General features: G+C 36.2%; 1 protein-coding gene across 5 annotated transcripts in view; it reads left to right on the top strand.

The window, feature by feature from the left end:
• Positions 1–25569, top strand: part of PUS7L (pseudouridine synthase 7 like) — a 39959-nt gene extending 14390 nt beyond the window's left edge. For 2 of the 5 annotated variants that reach the window (XR_003002614.1, XR_003002612.1), the window contains 7 exons: positions 2627–2725; positions 6391–6472; positions 8025–8305; positions 11677–11730; positions 13296–15998; positions 23755–24240; positions 25510–25569. Coding sequence is in view for 1 of the 5 variants with exons in the window: in XM_024740419.1 (XP_024596187.1) it covers positions 2627–2725; positions 6391–6472; positions 8025–8305; positions 11677–11730; positions 13296–13622 (843 nt within the window). In the remaining 4 variants the exon portion in view is untranslated. Of the gene's footprint in view, positions 1–2626; positions 2726–6390; positions 6473–8024; positions 8306–11676; positions 11731–13295; positions 16234–23754; positions 24241–25509 lie in introns of those variants that run through there. The other 3 variants (XR_003002613.1, XR_003002615.1, XM_024740419.1) reach the window with 3 other exon arrangements.
• The last annotated feature ends 611 nt before the right edge of the window (positions 25570–26180 follow it).

Genomic DNA, 26180 nt, shown 5'->3' with positions numbered 1-26180 from the left:
TTTTTTAACGCGGGCCTCTCACTGCTGTGGCCTCTTCCGTCGCGGAGCACAGGCTCCGGACGCGCAGCCCCAGCGGCCATGGCCCACGGGCCCAGCCGCTCCGCGGCACGTGGGATCCCCCCGGACCGGGGCACGAACCCGCGTCCCCTGCATCGGCAGGCGGACTGTCAACCACTGCGCCACCAGGGAAGCCCTTACCATAAGTTTTTAAATGACATTTGCCAGGCATCTAAATATGCACATACAACCATAGCCTTCATTCTGATCATGTAGACTATGGGTTCAGCAAACTTTTTTCTGTAAAGGGCCAGATAATAAATATTTGTGGTTTTGTAGGCATATGGTCTCTGTTGCAGGTACTCTACTGCTGTTGTGTGGAAGCATCCATGGACAATATGTAAATGAATGAGCATGGCCATGTTCTAATAAAAACCTTATTTACAAAAACAGGTGTTGGGCCAGATTTGACTTGTGGGCCAGTTAATAGCTTGCTAACTCCTGATCTAGACCCATAATGCTCAACCTGGGGTGCTTTTAAAACATTTCAGCAGTCTGTCTCTTCTCCCAAACCAATTAAATAAGAACATTTGGGGGCTTCCCTGATGGCGCAGTGGTTGAGAGTCTGCCTTCCGATGCAGGGGACACGGGTTCGTGCCCCGGTCTGGGAAGATCCCACATGCTGCGGAGTGGCTGGGCCCGTGAGCCATGGCCACTGAGCCTGCGCGTCCGGAGCCTGTGCTCTGCAACGGGAGAGGCCACAACTGTGAGAGGCCCACGTACTGCAAAAAAAAAAAAAAAAAAAAAAATTACATTTGGGGATGCAGCTTAGGCATTAACATTAAAAAAAAAACTCCCTAAGTGATTCTTCTCTACAGCTAACACTGAGAAACACAGATCTAAGTTTCTGACCACAAAGACCTTTTTACACAGTTTTATGCCTCTCCAGCAGGAAAACAAGCAAACAGAAATCAGGTTTTAATCAATGTCATGCCTAACAGGAAAATACCTTCCAACTAAAGATTTTTTAAATCTTTAAAATATATAGGCATTCCCTGATTATATACTTTTTATACGGTTGTTTTTTCCTTTTCTTCTAGACCTACCTAAGATTCTTTTTTTTTTTTTCCCCCTGATAAACTGTTAAAAAGATATCCCTTAGAAAAGGGAGTGGGGTTTTCTGAACTCTGATAGCATTTATTGCCAGACTTTCATTTGGTATTTATGCATATACATTTTAAAATCCCCACTAGGAATAATCTTAGATTTAGCCAACTTACCTTTAGCTCTCATGATGAGGGGAAGGAAGTTGAGAAGTCCTGAAAATAAGAAGTTTTTGGAGTTTTGTTTTAAAGGGTTATAAACCTTTTGTTATATAACCAACCCTAAGTAATTTGGAGGGGTACTTAAAACTCTTCTGGTGTTTGGAGGATATTGTGTAATGTTATTTTTCCAAATTTGAAATAATTAAAAGTATTTAACTGTGAGATTTAATACAGGGAGTACTTATTCTATCTGCAGTTGATCTTTGTGGCATGAGGTCAGGATGCAGTTCCTTGTGTACTATGCTGATTACAAATTATCTTAGCATCTTTTATTGAACAGTCCTGGAGCTGGTGCTTGATAATCATTGTTGAATGAATATATATTCCCCCATAAAGTGAGTGTAGAGAACTCTTTTGTCTTTCAAGAAACCATCTGGGCCTGGGGTTTGCTTTGTGAGAACATGTTTAACCACTGACCAATGTCTTTAATGGTTGCAGTGGTAAATTACAATTTTCTATTCCTGCTGAAGTGACTCCATGCCATTGCCTTGGCCCAGGCTTTCAGAAACTGAGATAATCGAAAAACGAACCATTATATATAAAGAAGCCAAGACTTGCTGGGTTTGAAAATAAATCTGCTTTGTATTTCAAGCATTTCCAGACAGCAGAAGTCTCAAAATCAGAAAGAGCTTGAGGGCAAAGTGCAGATCCAATACTAGGTAACCAGTACATCCCAGTTTTCCCAGAACTTTCATGAATTTAGCACCAGGAGTCCCACATTCCAGAAAACTCAGTAATGTGAATGAAAAGCTGACATATTTTTAAAGATTTTTCACTTATTTCTAACTTCTAATCATTTGTTCTTTTCCTTTCTATATTTTAACTGTATAGTGTTTCTCAGCCCATTTGGCATCCATGTGCATATTGCCAATTACAAGATTCTTGTATTGAAATAAATACAACACGAAAGACTTGATTACATATTCCGACACAATAATTGTATTTATTTATCTTAGTTTGGGGCTATAACAAAGAATCGTAGACTGGGTGATTTTTAAACAAGAGAAAATTACTTCTCATAGTTCTGGAGGCTGGAAGCCTAAGATCAGGGTTCCTGCCTGGTCTTCTTACTGTATTCACACACTGCAGAAATAGAGTGGGCTAGTTCTACCACCATTTCTTATAAGGGCACTAATTCTATTCATGAGGGCTCTATCCTCATGACCTAATTACCTCCCCAAATCCCCACCTCCAAACACCATCAGATTGGAGGTTAGGATTTCAACATATGACTTTTGGTGGCTCACAGGCATGCGTTCCATAACAATATACTTTTAATTAATTGATTTTTTTTGTATTTATAGAATAAAGGGTTTGTGAATTACTATGGACCACAGAGATTTGGGATGGGAAGGAAAGTTCACACAGACCAAATTGGATTGGCTTTGCTGAAGAGTAAAATGGTATGGATTCTTTAAAAGTATGGACTTAGCTGTTTTATCAGTTGTCCTTACTACATAAGCCTGCTCCTTGCTTTCTTAACCCAGCATATAAAGGCAGCTATACCACCACATACATATACCATACATTACATCATGTTTATTGAGCAGCCACTATATTCTTGGTATCACATTATAACAAAGCAAACTGTATGTGATGCCCCTTGTATTTAATACCTGCTTGAGACTAACAGGGACTTGACCAGCGCTCATCAAATTCTTAGTGAGCTGAATAGAGGATTTTGAGAAAGTTAAACCCTGATTCGAGAAATCTGGTATCAGATATTATGCAAGATAGGAATTCACCCAATGGCAGAGACCAAGAGGAACAGCAAATTTGAAAAAGAAAATCTGGCTAGTTTCAAATGAAACTAAAAGTGCATGTCACAAATAAGCCACATTTGCCCAATTATATGTTTTTAAAATGTATATTACATATATATAATTACGTATTATATATACACACATATATTTTCACACTGATTACAGTATACATAATAGAGAAAACCCACATAACTATGAAAATTATATATTTGAGCAAATGCAGTATTATTCATATAATAGTGTCATGCTTACTCATTTGTGTTCTGATATGTTTTCTTGAGTGGAAGAGAAAGGAACAGTAAAAGCACTTGTGAGAAGCATTGTGCATGTGAACATCATCTTACACATGGAAATAAAGTTGACAGCTGGTGATGTAGACCACATCTGCAAAACTGCAGTCAGTACGGGCTTAACATTTCAGAGGGAGTTTAGCAAGTGGGATATAACTGATATGATAAAAGGTCTAGAAACTGTATTGATGAGAAATGATTAACTGAAAAGTGTTTTTTCAGTCTAGAAAACTCTGAAGAGGAAATTAGCTTATGAAGTATTGGAAATTTTGTCATATGGAAGAAGAATTTAATAGTTAGGGGTCTGAAGAATGCATCATGTGTTCTGTTTGAGTTCTGCCAGTTGTCTAATATGTCACTATAGGCAGGTTAATTAATTTTCCCAGCCTCGGTTTTCTTATCTGTATAATGGACATAATACGTATTTTACAAGATGTTCGTGAGAAGTAAATGAGATAACTTTTGTGAAAGCACCTAGCGTAGTGTCAGGCTCATAGTAAGATGAATGTTCAAAAATATGATTAGACTATTAATTGTCTGGTTTTAACAGTGGTAGAAATTCAGGGGGCCAAGTTTTAGCCTAGTGTAAGAAAGACTTATCTAAGAGTTGTCCAAAGAAATGGGCTTCCTCCTCCACCACGCCCCACCCCAAGAACTGGAAATTCCTCTTGCTATCATTACATTTAAACAAAAGCTGGCTGGCTACCCCTTCAATGGCTACCTCTTTCAAACTTCATATTCCATGCTCCTACTTATTTGTAAACTTGCTAGACTGTTGGTTATCAATTATTGCCGTGGAACAAATTACCCCAAAACTTAGTGTATTAAAACCACAAGCATTTATTACCTCACTATTTCTGAGGATCAGGAATCTGGGAGCAGCTTAGCTGGGCATTTTTGCATCAGGGTGTCTCATGCATTTGCAGTTATCTATCAGCCTGGGTGGTCTCTGAAAACTTGAGTGGGCACCAAGGATCTACATCCAAGCTCACTCTCATGGTTGTTGGCAGGAACCTTGAGTTTCTTGACATAGTGGTACTCGTGGCATGGCTTCCCCCGGAGAGAGGAGTCCAAGAGGACAAAAGAGAGAGGGAGAGAGAGAGAGAGAGAGACCACAACAGAGGGAGAGAGGGAGACCACAACAGAAACCTCATGGATAACCAACAAGGACCTACTGTATAGCACAGAGAACTCTGCTCAATATTATGGAATAACCTAAATGGGGAAAGAATTTGAAAAAGAATAGATACATGTATATGTATAGCTGTATCACTTTGCTGTACACCCGAAACTATCACAACATTGTTTGTCAACTGTACTCTGACATAAAATAAAAAGTTTTAAAAAAGTATGAACCCGTGTCCCCTGCATCGGCAGGCGGACTCTCAACCACTGCGCCACCAGGGAAGCCTGGTCATATATCTCTTGACACGCTCTCTTTGCTAAAGGAAATAGAATATTCCTTCAGAGAAACGAAATGAGAAAAAAGTTGCAGTTTGGTAAAATGGAGGGGAGTAATTCCTTTTCAGAGGATACAGTTTTTAGCCTCATAAAAGTTCTTTAAAAATAGAGCATTTTTTCCTTTCTTCATTCATTCATACTCAATAAATATTCATTGAATAAAAAAAGAAAAAAGAAACTTCACTGTCTTTCATAGCCTAACCTTGGGAGGGACAGACCTTCACTACTTCCGTATTCCACGGTCATGCAGGCCAACCCTGATGAGTGTGGGAGAGGACTGCCCAGGCGTGAGCACCAGTGCTTGAGACCACTGGGGCTGTCTTAGAGGCTGGCTCCCACAGCTGGAAAGGCAGATTTTTTTTTTTTTCCTTTTGCTTGAATTACGCCCTCCCCAACCTTTACATTCCTTATGTCTCAATTTAAATTCTCATCCCACTACCCAAGAATTAGTGAATTCCCCTTATCTTGTGACTGCACAGCCTCCTAGACTTCCCATCTCAGATTTGATTACATTTTATAATTATTGCTTATTTAATCTTTTCCAGTAGACAGAGACCACAAGTCTCTTGCTCAACACTCTATCCCTGGTATCTCCACAGTGCCTAGCACATGGCAGATGCTTAATAGTATTTGTTTGAATGAATGAATAATGTTAACAGAAGAATGAATGGGAGATTTGGTTGCTTGACCTATTTTAAGATCCTTTCCGGGCTTCCCTGGTGGCGCAGTGGTTGAGAGTCTGCCTGCCGATGCAGGGGACACGGGTTCGTGCTCCGGTCCGGGAGGATCCCACATGCCACGGAGCAGCTGGGCCCGTGAGCCATGGCCGCTGAACCTGCACGTCCGGAACCTGTGCTCCGCAACGGGAGAGGCCACAACAGTGAGAGGCCCGCATACCTCAAAAAAAAAAAAAAAAAAAAAAGATCCTTTCCTACTCTGAGGCACATACTTAGAAATAAGTTGTGCTGGAGACAGTGATAAAATATAGGAACTAGTAGATACCTTTTTTTTTTTTAAAGGATCATCTTTTAATCTATTTAGATTTTAAAAGAAAACAGTAAAGTTGGCAATTTTTAAAAATGACTGGCAATTAGTTTTAAGACCACAGAATTCTGAGACTTGAGAACACAAATGAAATTAGTGGCTTGCCATTCCCCTATGCTTGTTCCTTCCCTTATTTTTGTTGTGTATTTTTGTTGGCTAAGTCTGAGTTTTATGTCATCACTTAATACTTGTGTTCATAGTTCGATGATAGAGGCAAAGAATGACAGAAGAAGAACTGTGGAAGTGGTGGGGGAGCACTTTTCCAGTCCATAATATTTTAAACCTATGTATCAGGTTGCTTTGTACAGGAGGTTAATTCTAAATTTAACATTGTTTAACTTTTGAACACTTAAAGACAAAATTGCCACGTAAAATATATCATGTTAAATGCTTATTCTTGTTCCTTTGTTAAATGTCTGGCATTTGTTAGATGTCAGACAATTTGTATCTTTTTAAAAAAAAGTAAGTTTTCATTTTCATTTAACACGTTTGCTTGTTTGGTTTTTAAAGGTGAAGGCTGTACAATTATTTCTTACACCAGAAGAATTGGATGATCCTGTAAATAGAGCAAAGAAATATTTTCTTCAGACTGGTACTTAAAAAGTTTCTTTACCCCATACATAACCATGCAGATACATAATATAAGTGTTATGTCAGCAGGAGGGCATTCATTACAACATAAATATGATAAGAAATAGACTGTAATATATTGTATATTTAAGCATTTTTATTATGTGCCCTAGGCACTCCATTTTTGGCCAGATCTCTGGGAGTTTTGTCTGTTCTAATTCTTGCTTGGAGGTAGGGGTGAGGGAAAAGATGCTGAGTTTTTCTTGGCCTAAATCCTCGAAGGATTTAGGTATTGATGGAAGTATAATTCACTACAATCAGAGGAGACTGAAAAAATAAACTAAATAAAAGTACATTTGTTATATCTGATACTTTGTGCATTATTTTTGATCTAGTTGCCATTTAGCCCTGATTGCTGATTTTGAAAACTTTAGCCCAATATATGTAGAATGCTAATGAGAAGCACTAAAAGAAGGTTGTTACGAGTGTGGGTTCTAGAGTCAATCTACGTGGGTTTAGCTCTCAACTTTAGTACTTCACAGCTGTACAGTCTTGTGCAAGTCATTTAGTTTCATTCTTTTAGTTTCTTCATCTGCAAACTGAAGCTAATAATGGTACCTAAAAGACTGTCATGAGATTTAAATAAGATAATAGATATAATGCTTTTAATATAGTGCCTGGCACGTTCTGAATACTGAATAAATATTACTTGTATTTAAACAATAATGGCAACTGTAGCATTTTAGAGTCATTCAAATATATGATCGATATATACGTGCATATTGAATTTCACTTACATTGAAATAAAGGACATCAGTTTTCAAATATCTCCATTTCATTGTTTTAAATTATGTACATAGTACCTATATGTAATGATTCATAGGAGAAAAATATTTTTATGCCACACCAGAATCTGTAAATAGTGTGAGCATTTCAAATTGTTATGAGTAATCTAAGTAATACTAAGGAAAATTCAAAATTGCATCTATTGTAGGGTCCTGAGAAAATAATTTCCTTTTGGCAATGATTCTTAAACTTTAGTGTGCTTAAGAAACCTGGTGCATTTATTAAAATGTGGAATCCAAGGCCCTACCTGAATGACCATCTTTGCCATGGAGTCCAGTAACCTAGTTTTAAAAAGCATCCTACTATCAAGACCTAATAGTACACTTGAAGGATCCAGATGTCAACCCTTTCTTATTCAAAAAATTCTGTGTAAAATGTCTATAATAGCTCTTTAAAAATCTCTAAGCTCAGGGGTTTATGTAATGCTTTTTAAAATAAAAAGTCCTCTAAATAACTGCAAATTAGTTTATCTCCATCCTGAAGTTGGAGTTACTAATGTTGTGCTCTTTTTAAAGCAGGGAAAGTGATTGAGCCATATGATGAATGATCTTTATTAAAAACAAACAAACAAAACACCTCTTCAGGTGTAGCTCTGGTTTATAGTTGGTGCTGAGCATCATCTTCATATTCAGGTTCCCAGGATAGCTCAGTTCATTTAGAGAGCGTGGTAAAGGTCTTAATAACTGGCCTTTAAATAAAAATGACTAACTGATCTTCGCTTTATTCAGAGGATGCTAAAGGCACACTTTCACTGATGCCTGAATTCAAAGTTCGGGAGAGAGCATTGTTGGAGTCCTTGCATCGCTTTGGCGTGACAGAGGAGGGCTGTATCCAGGCGTGGTTCTCTTTCCCCCATTCCATGCGCATATTCTATGTTCATGCATATAGCAGCAAAATCTGGAATGAGGCAGTATCTTACAGACTTGCAACCTATGGATCAAGAGTGGTGGAGGGTGATTTGGTCTGTTTGGATGAAGATATTGATGATGAGCATTTACCAAGTAGTAAAGTAAGTGTCATTTCATCAAGAGTAGTTACCACACCAGGAATACTAATTTTCAGAAGCCCTTATTTTAGAAACAATTTAAAACTAAACATGCTCTTCTTCTTTTTTTAACGTATATTTGCTCATCTGCTTCTACTCTGCTGTCAGCTGACGCTTAACATGCTATTGAATGGAAAAATAAAAATAGTTAGTGGTATGAAATGAAAGTTACAAAGATAGTAAACCTTCCTTTAAAGAACACATTCTTTAGAATAAGATTTTTATAATAATGGTATATAGGGTATGTAATGTCATGTGCGTTTCTTTTATATAGGTGCGATTTTACAACTTGCTTTTTTCCCTCTTAACAGTATCTTAGAGGCATTTATATTAATGAAATATAATTTTGTATTATAAAAATTGATCCATTTCCTCCCCATCCAACTAGTATTTTTATAGTATTTTAATCTCTGTGGGATTGAACTAAATAATGAAATTTAATTCCGTAAATCATGTAAGGAAATTTATTTTATAGTATTGTAATGCAAAAAGAGCAGACTATTCTCCATCATTATCTTAATTCAGTCTCACAAATATATTTTAAAAATTAATGAAGGGATTTGAGTAGTGCTTTTGTATATAACATCATAAAATCATTGACCTTTAGAGGACAAAAAGATTTTAGAGACCCTCTTTTCTAATTCCCATTTTATAGAAATGAAATTGAGACCCAGGCTGGAGAGGAGACAGATTAAGTGACATAGGTAGCACTTAATCTGTTGTCTGATTCCTAGCCCAGATTAGTCTCTACTAGAGAAATTGTGGAGTGTAGAAAAGGTGTCAGCATCTAGAGATTGGGCATGGCCCAGTTTTTCAAAAATGGAGAAAAATAGGCTGAACTTTCCATAAAGGAAGCTTGTTCTAAATTAATGGCAGAGTTCTAGATGTATGAATTAAGGATTTTTTTGGTTTCAAGTGATGGAAACCCACCTCAGAGTAACTTAAGGAAAACAGACAGGAGTTTCTTGGCCCTCATAACTAAAAGCACATGATTGATGCAGGCACAGCTGTATCAAGGGGCTTAAGCAGTGTCCTAAATCATCCATCTCATTTGCTTTATCTTGCAGCTCTGCTTTCCTCTCTGTTAGATCCATTCTCAGTTTCTTCTCCAGAAAAGAGGGCTTTTCTTTCCCAACAGTTTCAATCAAAGCCATGGAATTGAGCCTCAGTGGCTAGGAATGGCTTGGCTTGGGTCACAAGTCCCCAGACCAGTTATTGTGGACTGGAGTACGTGATTGGCAAAACCTATGTTCCAAGGGCTCCTTCCTGGAACCATCCCATCCAAACCACATTTAAGAACTGGGAGGAAAGCTCCCAGGAAAACGCAGGTGCACTACCAGAAAAGAGAGAGTAAAGGCTGAGTGATGAGTGAGCCAGAACAAAGATGTCTGCTTTACTATTTTATTAAATGAATGGCTTATGAATATTTAGATAAAGTGATCACTAAGAGCATAAATCATTAAGAATGGTCATTTAACTGAGACACAGACTCTGAAACCGTGTAAGAAAAAATCTAGCAGCATCGTAGGTTTTATTTTACCTCATGAGTGGAAGAAGAGATATGTCAGTTGATTCCATTTTGATAAATAATCAAAAAAGCACAAGTTTTTTAACACCTTTCAGAAAACATGTCCGTTTAAATATTACCTAGGCAACACATTATTTAGTAGGTCAGCCATTTCTAATTCAGATTTTCAGAAGTTAAAGGTTACTTTGACAAAATATAACAATAATCTCTGAAATGCATGTGTCTTATACGACTTCTTTGTTCCATGTAACATTTGCACGGATAGTTTTGTGATCAGGATTGAATCTGCTTTTCTTTCAGGAGATGTAGTAGAAAAGAGAATATTTTCTCCTTTACATTTTGCAGAGTTTCCTTTTATTAGCAGCAAAAAGTGTCTATATTTTTAAGATCAATCATTTATACTTTATTAGTTAGCACTGAGAAAAGAAAAGGCAGGAACTGGAGTCTCAAGACGTAAAATATGTATAACTGAATCACTTTGCTGTACACCTGAAACTAACACAGCATTGTTAATCAACTCTACTCCAATATAAAATAAAAAGTTAAAGAAAAAAACCAAAATAAAACCAAAAAAAGACATGAAATATGAAAAGAAAAAAGACAAACTAATATTTCTAATAAATGGTATATAGAACATGTCATGTTGTGCATCTACATTAAAAATTGTAGGAAACTGAGTCCCTTTTTGATAGAATTACTAGGACTACCTATATATCTTAATTTCAAGTGACTTGGCAGATTGTCGTATAGTTTTTTTGTGAACAAGATGGAGAAATGTGAGTTAGACAATGAGAATGGTGAATTCATCTTTGCAGAGCAGCCATACAGCAAAATCATGTTTGTTAATTTATTGATTGATATCAACCTGGAGGGAGTTCTCTAAAGACAAAACATGGTACTCTGTACTTGACCATGTTTGTTCAGTATTTTCATAAATTACTTAAATTGCAGCATTGTAGGTATGCTTATGAATTTGTGAAAGACAAAAAGCTGGAAGTAATGATGCAAGAGAGATCGTAGCCCCATGTATTTGGTCAGATCACATCTGGAGTGTTATGTCCATTTCTGAGTGCAGCAGTTAAAATGGGTTATTTACATGTAAACAAACAAATAAACCCAAAATGGAAAAACAAAAAGGAGAGACATTATTGATAAGAGTAGGGAGAATTGGGAAAGCAAGCAGGTTTAGAGAAGATCTAGACATATTATATGATGAATGCTTTAGGAAAATGAGGCTGTTGTAATCCTCATGGAATGATGACAGCTGCCTTTATACTTGAGCTTTCATGTGCCCGAGAAATCAGAATTATTCTCTGTCCTAGAGCAACATTTCTCAAACGTAGCTTATCACTCACCTCTTTTTTTTTTGCCTCGTATGTGTGACACTTATTACTAGTCTATGAAACGCATTTTGAGAAGCACTACTTCTCATAGATTATTATGACATTTGTTAGGGACAGAGGTTGGGTGGTCTCACAGAGGCAGATTCTTGATTCAGCATAGTAAGAAAAAACAACTTTGCAGTTTAGAAAAAGATCGTTGGTAACTGAGGTGAATGTGTTGCTTCAGAGTGTTAGCTGCCCAACATTCTCTGTATTTCCATGGAGTTATCAGGGCTTAAAGCAGGAAGAATCATTCTAATTTTTAAGTAGTCTACTCCTCTGGAAAGAAATTGTGAAAAGATCTTGTTTGGATATGTGTATATTCAGCTAAGGAGTCAAATTGTACATAACAGAGTTAGGGAAAATTGAGGGAATTTGGAACATTTGAAAATCATCTGTACTTTCATCATGTTTTTAAAAAATAGGTTCATCTAGTAACTGAAGAAGAGGAATCAGCTAATACATATGCAATACATCAGGTAAACTTGCTTAAAAATTAGTATCATTTAGATCTAAATGTACACATTGTGCCCAAAGGACAATATATATTAACCAGTTCCCTTCCTTGCTCCTTTTTTTACCACTTTTGATTCAGTTATAATTTATATAATAAAATTCACTCTTCTCAGTTTACAGTTCTGCAAGTTTTGATATACGTATAAAGTCATATGACCACCACAAAAATCAAGATAAAGAACAGTTTCATGTCTCCCCCAAACTTCCTGTGCCCCTTTGTAGTCACCCCACCCCTGCCCCAGCCCTGACTCAGCTCTTTTCTGTTCTATGGTTTTGCCTTTGAAAGAGTATCATAGAAATGGAATCATATAGTTTATGGCCTTTTGTGTCTGGCTTCTTTCAGTGAGCATAACGAATATGAAATTCAGTCATGTTGTGTGTATTTGAGTTTTTTACCTTGTTCCTTTTTCTGACTACCTTTTGGCTGCGTTGGGTCTTCCTTGCTGTGCGCGGCTTTTCTCTAGTTGTGGCGAGCGGGGTCTACTCTTCGTTGCAGTGCACGGGCTTCTCATTGCAGTGGCTTCTCGTTGCGGAGCACAGGCTCAAGGCACGTGGGCTTCAGTAGTTGTGGCACGTGGCTCGGTAGTTGTGGTTCGTGGGCTCTAGAGCGCAGGCTCAGTAGTTGTGGCTCATGGGCTTAGTTGCTCCACGGCATGTGGGTTCTTCCCGGACCAGGGCTCGAACCCATGTCCCCTGCATTGGCAGGCGGATTCTTAACCACTGTGCCACCAGAGAAGCCCCATGTTTTTCAATAAGTAAGGGAAATGTAAAATTATCAGCCAAAATACCAGTTACGTGATTGAGTAGTAAAGGTTATTCTTTGTGTTCCGGAAAGAATATGCTCTTAGGATTGTATAACTGCACAAAGATGAAGTCTGTTGGCTAATTAAGTGTACCTCAACTTCTTGTTTCATCTCTTCTACATTAACAGCAGTTTGTCTAATAATATCCGACTTGAGTTGGTTGCCTTGGTAATTGAGTCCTTTTTTTTTTTAGATATACCACGCAAACACAATATTTATTTAGTTAGTTATTATCATTATTTATTTATTTTTGGCTGCGCTGGGTCTTTGTCGCGGTGTGTGGGCTTCTCTAGTTGTGGCATGAGGGTTCCAGAGTGCGTGGGCTCTGTAGTTTGTGACACGAGGGCTCTCTTGTTGAGGCATGCAAGCTTGGTAGTTGTGGCGCGGGCTTAGTTGCTCTGCGGCATGTGGGATCTTAGTTCCCCGACCAGGGATCGAACCTGTGTCTCTTACGTTGGAAGGCGGATTCTTAACCACTGGACCACCAGGGAAGTCCTTTCAGAGTCCTTCTTGATTTTAGTTGGCTCTTCTCTTTTCTGGGCAGCGTTAAAAAGAATCAAAGTAGTGTAATACTCAATAGCATGTTTTAGGCTGATTGTAATGTTGATATCCTGAGTCTGTTTTTACAGATCCAGGTCCCAGTCATAAAAGTAAATTTAAAATATGATCAAATATTTTTCTGAAGGCTGTTTCACGTATCTTTTATTTTCCCTTTCATTGCACAGGTGGTTCTTCCAGTGCTTGGATACAATATTCAGTACCCAAAGAACAAACTAGGGAAGTGGTACCAGGAAGTACTCAGCAGAGATGGACTACAGACATGTAGATTTAAAATACCTACTCTGAAACTGAATGTTCCAGGATGCTATAGAAAGATTTTGAAACATCCCTGTAATCTCTCATACCAACTAATAGAAGACCAGGATATTGATGTCACGAAGGAAGGTTCCCACATCGATGAAGCAACTTTATCTCTTTTGATCTCTTTTGATCTTGACGCTTCGTGTTATGCTACCGTTTGTCTGAGGGAAATAATGAAGCATGACTTTTAAAACTGATCCCCTTAATATAATCGTGTATGTGCCACTTTTTAAAGGAAAGGGAGCTAAAGTTTCTTGGGCATCTACCATGTGCTAGGAGCATTATAACTGTTATCTCCTTTAATTACACAACATCCTGATGAAGTAGGAATTTGATACTAACATTCCAGAGGACGGATAGCTAGTAAATGGCAGCATCTGAGTTGAAGACTCCAAAGCCTTTGTTCTTTCTATTATCTAATATCTCGGTGACCTTTAGTCTGTGCTATAAAAGTTAGTCTTTCTGGACTGTTAGGAGCATATAATACTGCAGGATGACATTAAAGAAGATAACATTAAAGAAAAACATTTTTGGAGTAATGTTTATATCCTCAAGCTCCTTGCTTAGAATGTAGATGAAACTAGGTTGTAATGAAAACAGGGTTGGAAAGATAGATGAAGCATTTTGTTAATTATTGCCATTATCTCCTATTTTTGAAATTATTGATCAGAACAGTACATTAGGAAAATATAATCCCTCTATTTATGATAGCTACCCCAGGGTAGTTTACCCCTTTATGAGGTAAATAATCTTTGATAAAGACTGAAATAAAATTTTTCCTACAGTTTCTTTATCTTGACATATATTGACCCTCCACTTTTTTGTTATTTTTTGTTCTATCATCTAAAACATAAATTTTTAGAGTCAGGCTGATCTGTGCTCAGACTCCAGCTCTGACACTTACTAGTGACTGAGTGTTATTGATTCTTTTTGAGGCTCATTTAAATAGCACCAGTCTCATAAGCAGCAAACAATAGAATTATCTCCACCTTTTTACGTTGCTGGAGGAAGAAAAACATTTTACCCATTTTGAAAATTCTGTATTTTTTGGTTTAACTATCCCACGTCACAAACTATCCTTATCTACTTTACATCAGGTACATTTGGGGGAAAATGGGATATACTGATTGGGAAAATCTGAGCATTCTTTTATTGCTGGTACCATTACATAATGACTTTAAAAGCTGTCAAGAGTATTATATATTAGTAATGTGGCACTTTTATATGCTTAAGCCAGTCAAACCATTTTGGGTATATTAGCATAAGGAAATAAAATTCCAAAGAAGGAAAAAAACTGTATGCAATGCAAAATTTGCTTAGTGCAGCATTCCTATATATATAGAAAGAAATTAGAAACAGTTTGGAAGTCCAGCGTTAGCTAACTAAAAGTAAAATGAGATGTAACAACTTGATGGCAAAACATTTAGTTATTAAAGTTGATGATGAAGGTTTTAGGTATGTGAGAAAATGTTGCCCCACAAAACCATGTATATATATATATACTTAACCATATATATAAAACACAAATGCAGTATATACACTGCATGCAGCTTTTACACAGGAGAGGCACTTGAGCGTAGTGATTAAAAGCTTAGATACTGGGGACAGACTCCCCTAGTTTGAAACTTGCCTCTGCCACTTAGAGCAGTGTGGCCTTGGACAAGTTGTTTAAGCTTTGGGTGTTTCAGTTTCAACATCTATAAAACAGGGATGGTAACAAACCTACCTCTTAGGATTATTGTGATGATTTGCCGAGTTAATATATGTAAAGCAGCTTAGAAAAGTGCCTAGCATTTAGTGATTGTTAAATCAATGTCCACAGATGCAAGTTAGGAAGGGAACAGAAAAAAATGAAAATGCCATTCTGTTAAGATCGTAGAATGTTTGGAATTTTTTTAATACTAGAAAGTTCCTCTTTTGTCTTTATATATTTTAATAATAAACAAATTCAGGACACAAAACTTTCAGATTGTGGTACCATGGATTTTAAAAATTACTTTTATTGCCTTAATATTTATCGAAAATGAAATGATGCTATATTAAATAGTAAAAAAATTTAGAAATGATGTTTTAACTTTATTTTATATGATAAATTATGTCCTATAAATGTAATCAGGAAGTGAATTACTAAATAATTAAATCCCAGTTTTCTTTTAATCATTGGGTAGCAATTAGAAAATATGAAACCATTAAAAATGTGCCATCATTGATAGTATTTTCTTTGCCTGTAGATGGCACTATAATTTTAGGTATCTTTCTAATTTATTAATTTAGTACTTTGGCCCTGTGTAAAGAAAGGATCACTAAAGTTATTTCAGGTCACCATAAAATGTATTCAGATACTGTTCATGTGAAAAATTATTTTATATACTAATAATATTTGCCACGTTAATTTTTTTTTTTTTCAGTAAGGACTTGAATAGACTTTGGACCAAATGATGAGCAGTCACCTAAGTTTTTGCAGTTTTTCTGGAGCATTTCAGGCTTTCAGAAGAAGAATCTTTGGATTAGCTTTAATTTTCAGCGTTGCATTTGAAACTGAGCAATAGTGCCTCAGGATTACTAAGGTAAAACAAATGGAGGTCTTTTTATTAAGATAAAAACACTTGGATTTTTGTAAGTTGTAATAAACTGAAGTCATATGCAACTTTGATCCAAGTAACATTTTTTCTGAGTGTTGTGCCAGTCCTCTCATTGTAATCCATGTACCCACCCTGTAGGTGGGTAGTGTTTTCCCTGTTTTTGCAAATCAGAAAATATTTGAGTGGTTTACTGACCTATTCAAGGTCAAACAAGATGCTATTTGGGAACTTGATTATGCTTCCTAGAGCAGTACTGCTTTCATCTACCTAATATTTGCCTTCTGAAAACAAAATTTTTGGTTAATAATTTCTATTTCTACTCCCATTGCAGAGCACAGGCTCCGGACACGCAGGCTCAGCCGCTCCGTGTCATGTGGGATATTTCCAGACCAGGGCACGAACCCATGTCCCCTGCATCGGCAGGTGGACTCCCAACCACTGTGCCACTAGGGAAGCCCCCAACTTATTTCTTGATATCGATTAATAGGCATATTGGAGCAGGTCTTGAGAGAAACAAGATTCTTTTTGAGGTTTTGAAACCAAAGTAAAGGAGATCGTTTAGGAAATTTCCAAAGCATTTTGGGGTATTTTCCAGAACATTTTGGGACTTGTATCTCAATGATGGGCAACATCATTATAGGTCATAGAGGGTTACTTTAGATGATACCTGGTACAATATTAAATATCACTGAAAAAGTTCAGTGAGAGGATTGTTTATTCCCCCTCTCCCCCCGCCCCCTATACTCTTTTAATCTTTTAATCAACCATTCTGTTTAAGACAAGGAGAAAGCTGGCTGAAATAAGTTTACATATATCGCTTGCTGGATTTACTTTTTTAACAGAGATTGTGCAGGCCTGAGGCTCAGGAATACCAGCAAGCAACAATATCTAACTAGAATTTCATAATACTGCTTTGTTTTATTGAGTTTATGTTTCTAGTTACCTTTTTTATGGCAAATAATGTTGGTTTTCAACTTATGTGATGTTTCTTTCAAAAATAAATTTTAAAATGAGGAACTCAGTGTAAAGGTAATAAGGAACTACTAGTATAGATATAACAGTAATTATGACAGCAGTACATGAATGATTGAAGTTTGGGAAATAGTGAGAGTACCTGAACTCAGAGAGTGCCTCTACCACTGCAGTAGGGTGTCCCTTTAGTAACCCACTGAATTTCTCTGTTGTGATCTCAGGTGTGAAGTAATGTTAGTAATCATTTTTCAGTCCAGGACTGTACTGCATCAAACAAAATAATGAAAAATACACAAATGCAAGATACTATGAACACAAGTACTAATGATCACATGCCATATCTTAAAATTTCACTGATAGGGAATTTCTTTTAGAAAATCTTATGAAACACCAAAAGCAGTGCCCAGCACCTAGTAAATTCTCGATAAGTGTCAGCTTGTGTTATTATAGCTAATATTACTTTACTGTGCTCTCTGATGAAAGTTTTACAGTTGAATGGTTAATGAATTTCCATTGAGATCTGATCTGACTCTATCTTAGCATAAAGTAATTACAATTCAGCACACTTTTATTTATTTTTTTGTAAGTGGAAAGAACTATGTATTTCTAAATCTGGGAATTCAGCAGTTCATTCAAATTTAGATCTTTAAGAACTATATAGGTCAGTGTGCCTCAATATTTTCCACCTGGGAACTACCCTTAAGAGACCAAGAAGAAATGAAGCTGCATATAACAGTGCAGAATTTTCTTGTGTTAATGTCAGGATAGGAGAAGAGGTTGGAGGGAGGAGACATAGGGAGTAAGAGAAATAGGACTTTTCATTTTTTTATTTACTTCTGAAATGTTTGGGTATTTAAATAAGAATACATTTGTATATTAATTTTGCAATTAATTAAAGAATACTTGAAGAATACTGAAGCTTCAGAGAGGGTAAGGTAAGGGAACTGATGGATTATGATTGCATTTTTTTCAGAATGGTTCTGGTGGGTCATGCCAACGTACTGCCAGAGAGAGAAATTTCTGCATTGTACAATGGCGGTTAATATAAGTAAAGTTTAGTACCTGTGCCATGGATTTTGCTTTCAGATTCAGAAAGATTCTTACAAATAGCTTGATGTCTTATGGTACTGTTTTAATCTTTTTTTTCTTCCTAAGCCCTTCTGCTTTACGTATTTCTGATAAGCCACAAAGCAATGCCAAATATATGACATAATAATCCACAGACATTTGAGTGCCCCTAAGTTAAAGGCACTCTGTAAGATGCTATGGGGAAAGACAAACAGATAATATCCCTGACTTTGAGGGATTAACAGTGTTATGTCCTTGAAGATATCATTTTATTTGAAATGCCATCTGGAAAAAGAGTATACAGACCACTAGATGGCGAAGGGAAAAACAAGCAGCATCTTTGCATTTCACTTATGGCTCACTGTATGACGAATAATAGGTTTCTTGACCTCTCAGCACCTCATTCTGAATCTTTAAATGATACCTATATTAGCATCTCCACGCATTTTGAGATCTCCTCTTAAAATATGCTTTGAAGTATTCAGTCTAAATGCTGCTTTCTCGAAAGCTATAGTTTAAAGAATGGGAAATGGTGTTAGCAGAGTTAATCTTGTGTAATTTCAGTGTGGGTTGTCAGGAATACCTTTAAGTAAAGAAAATGACTCTAATCTTCTTAAGCAGTTCGTTTTCTCAGCAACTGGGAGGCAGGAGCTAATTTACTCTGCCTATGTACACAGGCCTGTCTTATTAAAAGAAAATTTTACTCATGGAGAGAAGTCACAATACCCATGAAATTATTTATATTTAGACATTGGAAAATGTGGCAAAATATAAGAAACATTAAATTGTCTTTTCTATATCAGTTTCCTTCCTAAATACCCAACTCAATTACCAATATTTTCTGTTACAAAGAGGAAATTTAATCATGGAGTTGAAACAAGAGCTATTTGGTTGTTTTTAAAGGGAGGAGAACAAAGAGCTGGTCACTCCTTAGCTGAGGGTGTTTGAGCAGCAAGATGGGTGGAGAGTGGAGAGGGTTAGGGACTTAGTTCTTTATGCTTTGATTCCAAGTCACCCTTTTCTGATAAGCCTTACTGGCATTTTCTTAGACTGGTTATGTCAGGATTCTGAAGCTTTCACTACAATAGGGTGTTAATCTTAGCTGATTATTGTTCCCATCCCCACCCCTGGTCGTAAAGGACTAGTGTTCTTTTCTGGAAAGGGAAGATGAAGACTCTTTCTATAAATAACCTTTATAGTTTCTTTAGGTTATAATAAAATGTGGTGTTTTTTTTTTTTGCATATGATTTTCAAAAGGAAACTAATTTTTCCATAAAATATCTTAAGGGAAATCTAATAGATTTTATGGTATATAAATAATAGCAATGCACTTTTCACATTTAGGAACCAATAGAAGAACCAAGAAGCAGTTATTCTGAATTCAGAGAATATTCTTCCAAGGCATTGAAAGAGAAAATTTTAATTTCAAAGTGAAGCATTTGATGATTGTGTTTTTAATGTACATATTCACTCTCGTTTTGATTATTGTGATAATTTTCTGACTGACTGCCCTCATTCTTCACTCTAACTGGTCTATCTTTGTATATATACTCATGTCAGTTACCGCCCCCCCCCCAAAAAAAAAGAAGTAGAAATCTGATCCTGTCATTGTGTTGAGACCATATAACATTTCAGGGGCTTCCCAGTACCTATGGAATGAAAGTCCAGATTCCTAAACACAGCACATGTAGACATGTACAGCATGGTTTCAGATTATCTTTCAAATGTCATCTGCCTCTTACTTTGTAAAACATACCTTTTGGTTAAGTTCTGTTTGCTCCTTGCCAAATATAGCAAGTTTGACCATGTTTTGTACCTCAACCTCCCATTCTCCATGGCAGAAAGTCCTCTCTGTTTAGGTTAAATAAATGTCTTGTCTGTGAAATCTGTGTTCTCATAACACTCATACTGTTCATATCATGTTATATTTATTTGATTGCATATCTGGCTCATCTACTACTAACTATTTAAGGGCATTCTTTATACCTCAGGTACCCATCAGTGCCTGACATGTAGTAGGCTTAAAAATGCTGAATGAATACCACAAACACACCTTAGTAAAGTTACTTGGTAAATATATGTATCTCAGGAAAGTTCTAAAATAGCCTTTTACCCTCACAGAAAGTTTAGAGTATTAGAATTCGGACTCATTATAATGCCTTTCCACTTTTACATGAATTGCCAAAATAATTTTAATGGTTTCATCTTTGTCATCACTACCTGTAAAATGCCTACTTTTGATTTAAATATTAAATGCATTGTAGAATTTCACTTAACAACTCAGAACAAGCTGTCAGGGAATATAACCATTCTTATGTTACAAATGAAGATTCTAGGGCTTGAAGAGGTTAAGTAGCACTTACCCTAGGTTGCAAAGAGAGTTTACCCTAGCTCTTTTTGTTTTCAAAGCCCATGGTGATAACTACTTTGCTCTGCTGATTCCTAATGCAAAATGCCTCAGTTCACTTTGCTTAACTAGTGATTATTTAATTTCTGCCCATCTCTGAATTTACCTGTATATTTCTAGTACTTTATGACATTAAGGCAACCTGGGGGAAGACTCACTAAGTGACAAAATGATAATGGCTGTTAATCATTGGGCACTATGTGCTTAGCATTTTACATCTTACCAATAAGCACTTACCTATGGGATAAGTACCATTACTTTTATTTTATAGATGAGGACACAGAGATAGAGTACAATTAAGAACCTTGAGAAGGGAAACATGGAGCCAGAGCTGAAACTCAGATGCTTTTTCTTACAGAATCCAGAGACTCTTAAGCCATGAACTTGGTTTGAAATTAAGTGGTAGTGACTCTGGTCATGTCACAGAGCCAACACAAATGTTCTCTTGAGGAAGTTGCCTTCATCCCAGGTTTCCCATACATGTTCAAAGACAGTAAGCAGCACAGAAAAAAAGAAAAGCAAGGCATCATGAATAAGTATCAGCAAAAACAAAAGACAATATAAATAGACCTGCAGGTCTTCAGAATAATAGACATGGACTTCATGTTAACTATTTTTAAAGAAGTAAGAGATGACCTTGAAAATCTGCAGGGAACAAGAAGCTACAACATAATCTAGTATGTTTGAAAAAGAACCAACAGACTTTCTAGAAGTGAAAATGTAGTAATCAAAACTTAAAACTCATGAGTTTAATAACATTACACAAAATTGAAAGCAAATTAGTAAGTTGGACCCAAAAAAATCCAGAAAGGAGCAATAAGATTTTTAAAACTTACGGAGATGAGACATGGAGGATAGAGTGAGAAAATTCAAAATACATTTAATTGGAATCTGAAGGAAAGGAGAAAGAATAAGGTAAAGGCAATAGTTGAACAGATAGTGGCTGAGAGTTATCTAGAACTAATAAGACACTAAAATACAGATTTCAGAAGTCCAATGAATCCCCAGTAGTGTAAATTATAATAAAGCCAGATTGAGATACATCATAGTGAATATGCAGCACATCAGTAATAAAAAGAATAATCTTAAAAGCAGCTGGGTAAAGATTATTCTCAGGGTGTGTGATAGCTTACTCTCCACAGCAACAATGGAATATAATGAAATAACTGAGAAAGTTTACAACTAAGTACTGACTCTCACCAGAGGAAATTAGAACAAAAACAAGCTTCAGGCAGAAGGTAGAGGATCTCAAATCAAAAGCCTAAAGTGGAGGAATGAATGATGAACAGGAAAAGTGGTAAATATGTGGTTAAATATAAACAAACATTGCCTTGATAAAATGATAATATCCACAATATCTTGTGGGTTAAATAAGGATGATAAATTAAAACATAGCACCTGGGAGGGAACTGAAAGGGGTTAATGATCTAAGGTGGTATTAGCTGTAAAAAAGGATAAACATTGATTAATTTTAATCTTTGATAAATTGGAACGGTGTGGTATAATATCTATAATACTAAAAGAATAAAAACAGTTATAACAGCCAAACTTGGTGCAGGATGATTGCTCTAACAATGTGTTCCCTACAGGTTAGAGTTTTGTGATTAGTTTGATATACTTGATAACAGACATTTGATTCAATACAAGAATCATTTCCATTGTCATGAAAAATTTTAACATTGAATATTTCAAGAAGAATAGGAAGAGTTAGCTTCTTCAAACATAATTTCAGGTGTTGTAAACTTTGAATGATTGTAAAAAAAAGATTTAAAAATTTTCCCTCAAAATTTTATGCAGTTATGTATATATAGTATTTACTATTTTCTAGGCATTGTCACAAACACTTATTCTCTTAATGATAAGTTTTGACCAGGAGGTGTGCAGATGTTGCTGTTTCACACAAAATCCATGATTAAAACATTATGATCAGAGAAGCAAGCTCAAATTTCTTACTAAACTTTTGAAAATACTTTATTTTGAAACTTCATATGTATTCAGTATTTAATATCTTCCATAGTAGGTCTGTTTTATTTTTCTTATCATAATTATATAAAAGCAATATTGTTTTTCACTAACTCATACCCCTAAATTCTTTACAGCCTACATTAGTGTGATACAAATATCATTTTCTGCATGTGAGGGAAGAGTCTGGAGAACACTACATTATATAGAGCCAGATAGAGTGGAGGAGAGTATGATCATTCTGCATTCTGCATTTTTAAGGCTATATTAAAAACAAAAAATATTAGAAAATACATGCATAATAAATATGACTACTCATATTTATTTCCTTGTGTGTTTCTCCTTTACTTTTCTTTCTTTTTGTTCACGCCCCCATGCTCTCAGTCTGCATTTGACAACTGACTTGATCAGTTCCATAGCCACAAAAAGTCATAAGTAGTTGGCTTCATAAAATACTTCTGTGACCTTTGTACTGATGGTTTCTTAGTGTTCCCAGAAGAAAACTCACTAGGAGCCAGCCTTCAACTTCAATGCCTACTCTAATTTCACAGTGAAATATATCCTTGTACTTATAACCCCCTCCTTGCTCATCTAACTCTGCTAGGTATTCTTCTCCATGTTTTAATGCTCTAAGGAAAACTGGGGGGCTATCTTAGAATTTTCTCTGTCTATTTCTGGAGTGTTAGAATGCTTATTTTTATCATACAGACACTTTCTAGGTGACAAATCAAGTAAAGTATTTTGGCAATCAGCTTAATTGCTCTAGTAATTGCAGTGGAATAGAATTTCTCCTAATAGGAGCTATTAGGAAATATTCCACATGTGTTTAATAAGACAAATTAGAGAACTTAACGTTTAAATCCTTGGTTACTGTTTTTATAATTGAGTTTAATGTCATCCAAGAGACAATAAGTCTTATAAGTCTTAAACTTAGGTCTTTGGTCTAAACACCTTCAGGTGACTTGTGATATGAATGTGGTTGTGCAAGTGGGCTTTTACCCCTTTTCCTGAATGGAAATCATATAAGAGCAATAAGGAAAACAGCATTTTTTTTAAACCAGCAAAACAATATGATAAGCAAATTTTAAGTCCATGTAAGAACTGCCAAGAGCAGCTGAGACCTGAAAAAGGTTGCATGGTAAGACGTGGGGGAAAAAGTGGCAAGAGGGCTCAGTAACAGCAGATCTCAGAAGCAGCAAGAAAGGCTTTTCCTAAATATGACAGGTCTATCCTGAAGAGAAAATTTTGGTAGGTAAGGCTGGTGGCAAAAACACTGCCAAACGTGGTTTGAGGCCAAACAAAGCATCTCAAATAATGATGTTGTATTTGTAGGAAACAGAAGAGAGCATCTTTGAGTTATAAATCATGGAAGATTATCCTGGCCTCTCCCGCCTAACCAAGAACCTCCTGCAAATAGCTGGCCCAGGAAAATTCAAGTCATTCAACAATGAGTAGCAAAGGAAACTGGCACAGTGTCAACACAAAGATAAACGTGGGAAAAAAAGATAAAGTTGTGGAAAAGAGCAGCAAAATTTACCAACAGCCTGCAAAAAGGTGGCCATGAAGATAAAAATTGTGACACGCTTTTATTTTATTTTTTGGTAAAGAAATCACTTCTGTGAAAGAAGACAAAAAAGAAATGGAAGAAAAAAGAAAAGAACTTAGGAAATATAACACAAGATAAAGGAGGGAGGAGGAAACCTGAGACAGCAGATTTCAAGAAAGGTGCAGAAGACAAAACCATCAGAGAAATGAAGATGAAATTGAAGGAAGCACAAAAAGCAGTAGACAATGAGAAGAATACAAGGGATGAAAAAGGTAAGGAGAACGAAATTGAACTCTCCTAAATATTTGAAGATTTAAACACACACACACACACACACACACACACACAAGAAATCACAAAATATTAATGGTTAGGATGTAAAAGGATATAAAAGACCTTTGTGTTTGTGGAAACAAGAAAATCTGGGACAAAATAAAAATTATACTTTTCTATAGAATTATAAAATAGTCTTGGATGCAAGGAAGGCATGATGGACTGAGTACTGGGGTGAGATGGGTTCTTCCTAGTTAGCAGAGAACCATGTTAGCTTCCATATCTGGGGGTAGGTAAACCCACCCTAAAAACTGGGCCAGCTGCAAAGCAACTCAACTCCTAGAGAGAATCAGAATAAACAACCTTTCTTTCCAACAGCCAAATTAGGAAGACACTTGTACTGTTTGGGAAATAATTAAAATAATACTGATCCTTTATGCTTAATGTTGGCAATGAAATTTAAAACAATAAAACGTTCAATGAAGCGAGAAAATGTGATCTATAATGAAGAGTAAACTTAATAGTGAAATATAGAACTGTTTCTCTTAAGATCAGAAAACAGGCAATGATGTCTGCACTCATCAATTCTGTTATATTAGAGGTTCTAGCCACTAGGGTAAGCAAGGAAAAGAAATTAAATGCATAAAGTTCAGAAAGGAAAAATTAAATTTTTATCTTTGGAAGACAATATGATTTTATACATAGAAAATACAAAGGAATCTACAAGAAGAACAAAACAAACAGCTGAAACTAATAAATGATTTTAGCCAGTTTACAAAGTCAATGTACAAAAGTCAACTTTATTTCTGTATAATAGGGATGAGTAATTGAACAATGATATTTTAAAAACAATACTATTTACAATAGCATAAAAACATGAAGTATTTAGGAACATACTTAACAAAGGCTTACATGTCCCCTATACCATTAACACTAAAACATTTCTGGGAGAAGGAAAAAAAAAACCCTAAGAAAATTGAGACAGATATGCTGTTCATTGACTGGAAGACTCAATATTTTTAAGTCAGTTCATCCCAAATCGGTATGTATATTTAATTAAATAACAAAACACAGCCAACTGTGTGAAAAATGGTACAAATGACTTGGAAAACTATTTAGCAGTTTTTCATATATTTAAACATACCCTACCATATGACTCAGCAATCCTATTCCTAAGTATTTACTTATCAAAGATTAATGAAAAATACATGCACAAAAATGTACAAAATGTTGTACAAAAATATTCACAGTGACTTTATTTATTTCAGCAACTGGAAACCACCCAAACGTCTATAAAAGGAAAATGGATAAAGAGATAGTTGGGGGGGACCTTGAAGATGGCGGAAGAGTAAGACACGGAGATCACCTTCCTCCCCACAGATACAACAGAAATACATCTACACGTGGAACAACTCCTACAGAACACCTACTGAAGGCTGGCAGAAGACCTCAGACCTCCAAAAAGGCAAGAAACTCCCCACGTACCTGGGTAGGGCAAAAGAAAAAAAGAAAAAAACAGAGACAAAATTAGGGTGAGCTTTGACAGGGCGAGAGAGAGTCATGGACATATACGCACTAACAAACGTAGTAAAGTAGATATCTAGTGGGAAGCAGCCGCATGGCACAGGGATATTAGCTCGGTGCTGTGTGACAGCCTGGAGGGGTGGGATAGGGAGAGTGGGAGGGAGGGAGACGCAAGAGGGAAGACATATGGGAACATATGTATATGTATAACTGATTCACTTTGTTATAAAGCAGAAACTAACACACCATTGTAAAGCAATTATACCCCAATAAAGATGTCAAAAAAATAATAATAATAAAGAGTTGGTTGGTGTATTCAGACAATAAAAGAAAAAATTGTAGATACATGCAACGGCATGATGAATATCAAAAATATTGTATTGCGTGAGGGAAGCCAGGAACAAAAAGAGGACAT

The sequence above is a fragment of the Neophocaena asiaeorientalis genome, unplaced genomic scaffold (genome assembly GCF_003031525.2).
Source record: "Neophocaena asiaeorientalis asiaeorientalis breed wild unplaced genomic scaffold, Neophocaena_asiaeorientalis_V1.1 scaffold340, whole genome shotgun sequence".
Taxonomy (NCBI): domain Eukaryota; kingdom Metazoa; phylum Chordata; class Mammalia; order Artiodactyla; family Phocoenidae; genus Neophocaena; species Neophocaena asiaeorientalis.
The sequence above is the reverse complement of the archived record's forward strand: the minus strand, read 5'-3'. Positions and strand labels throughout refer to the sequence as shown.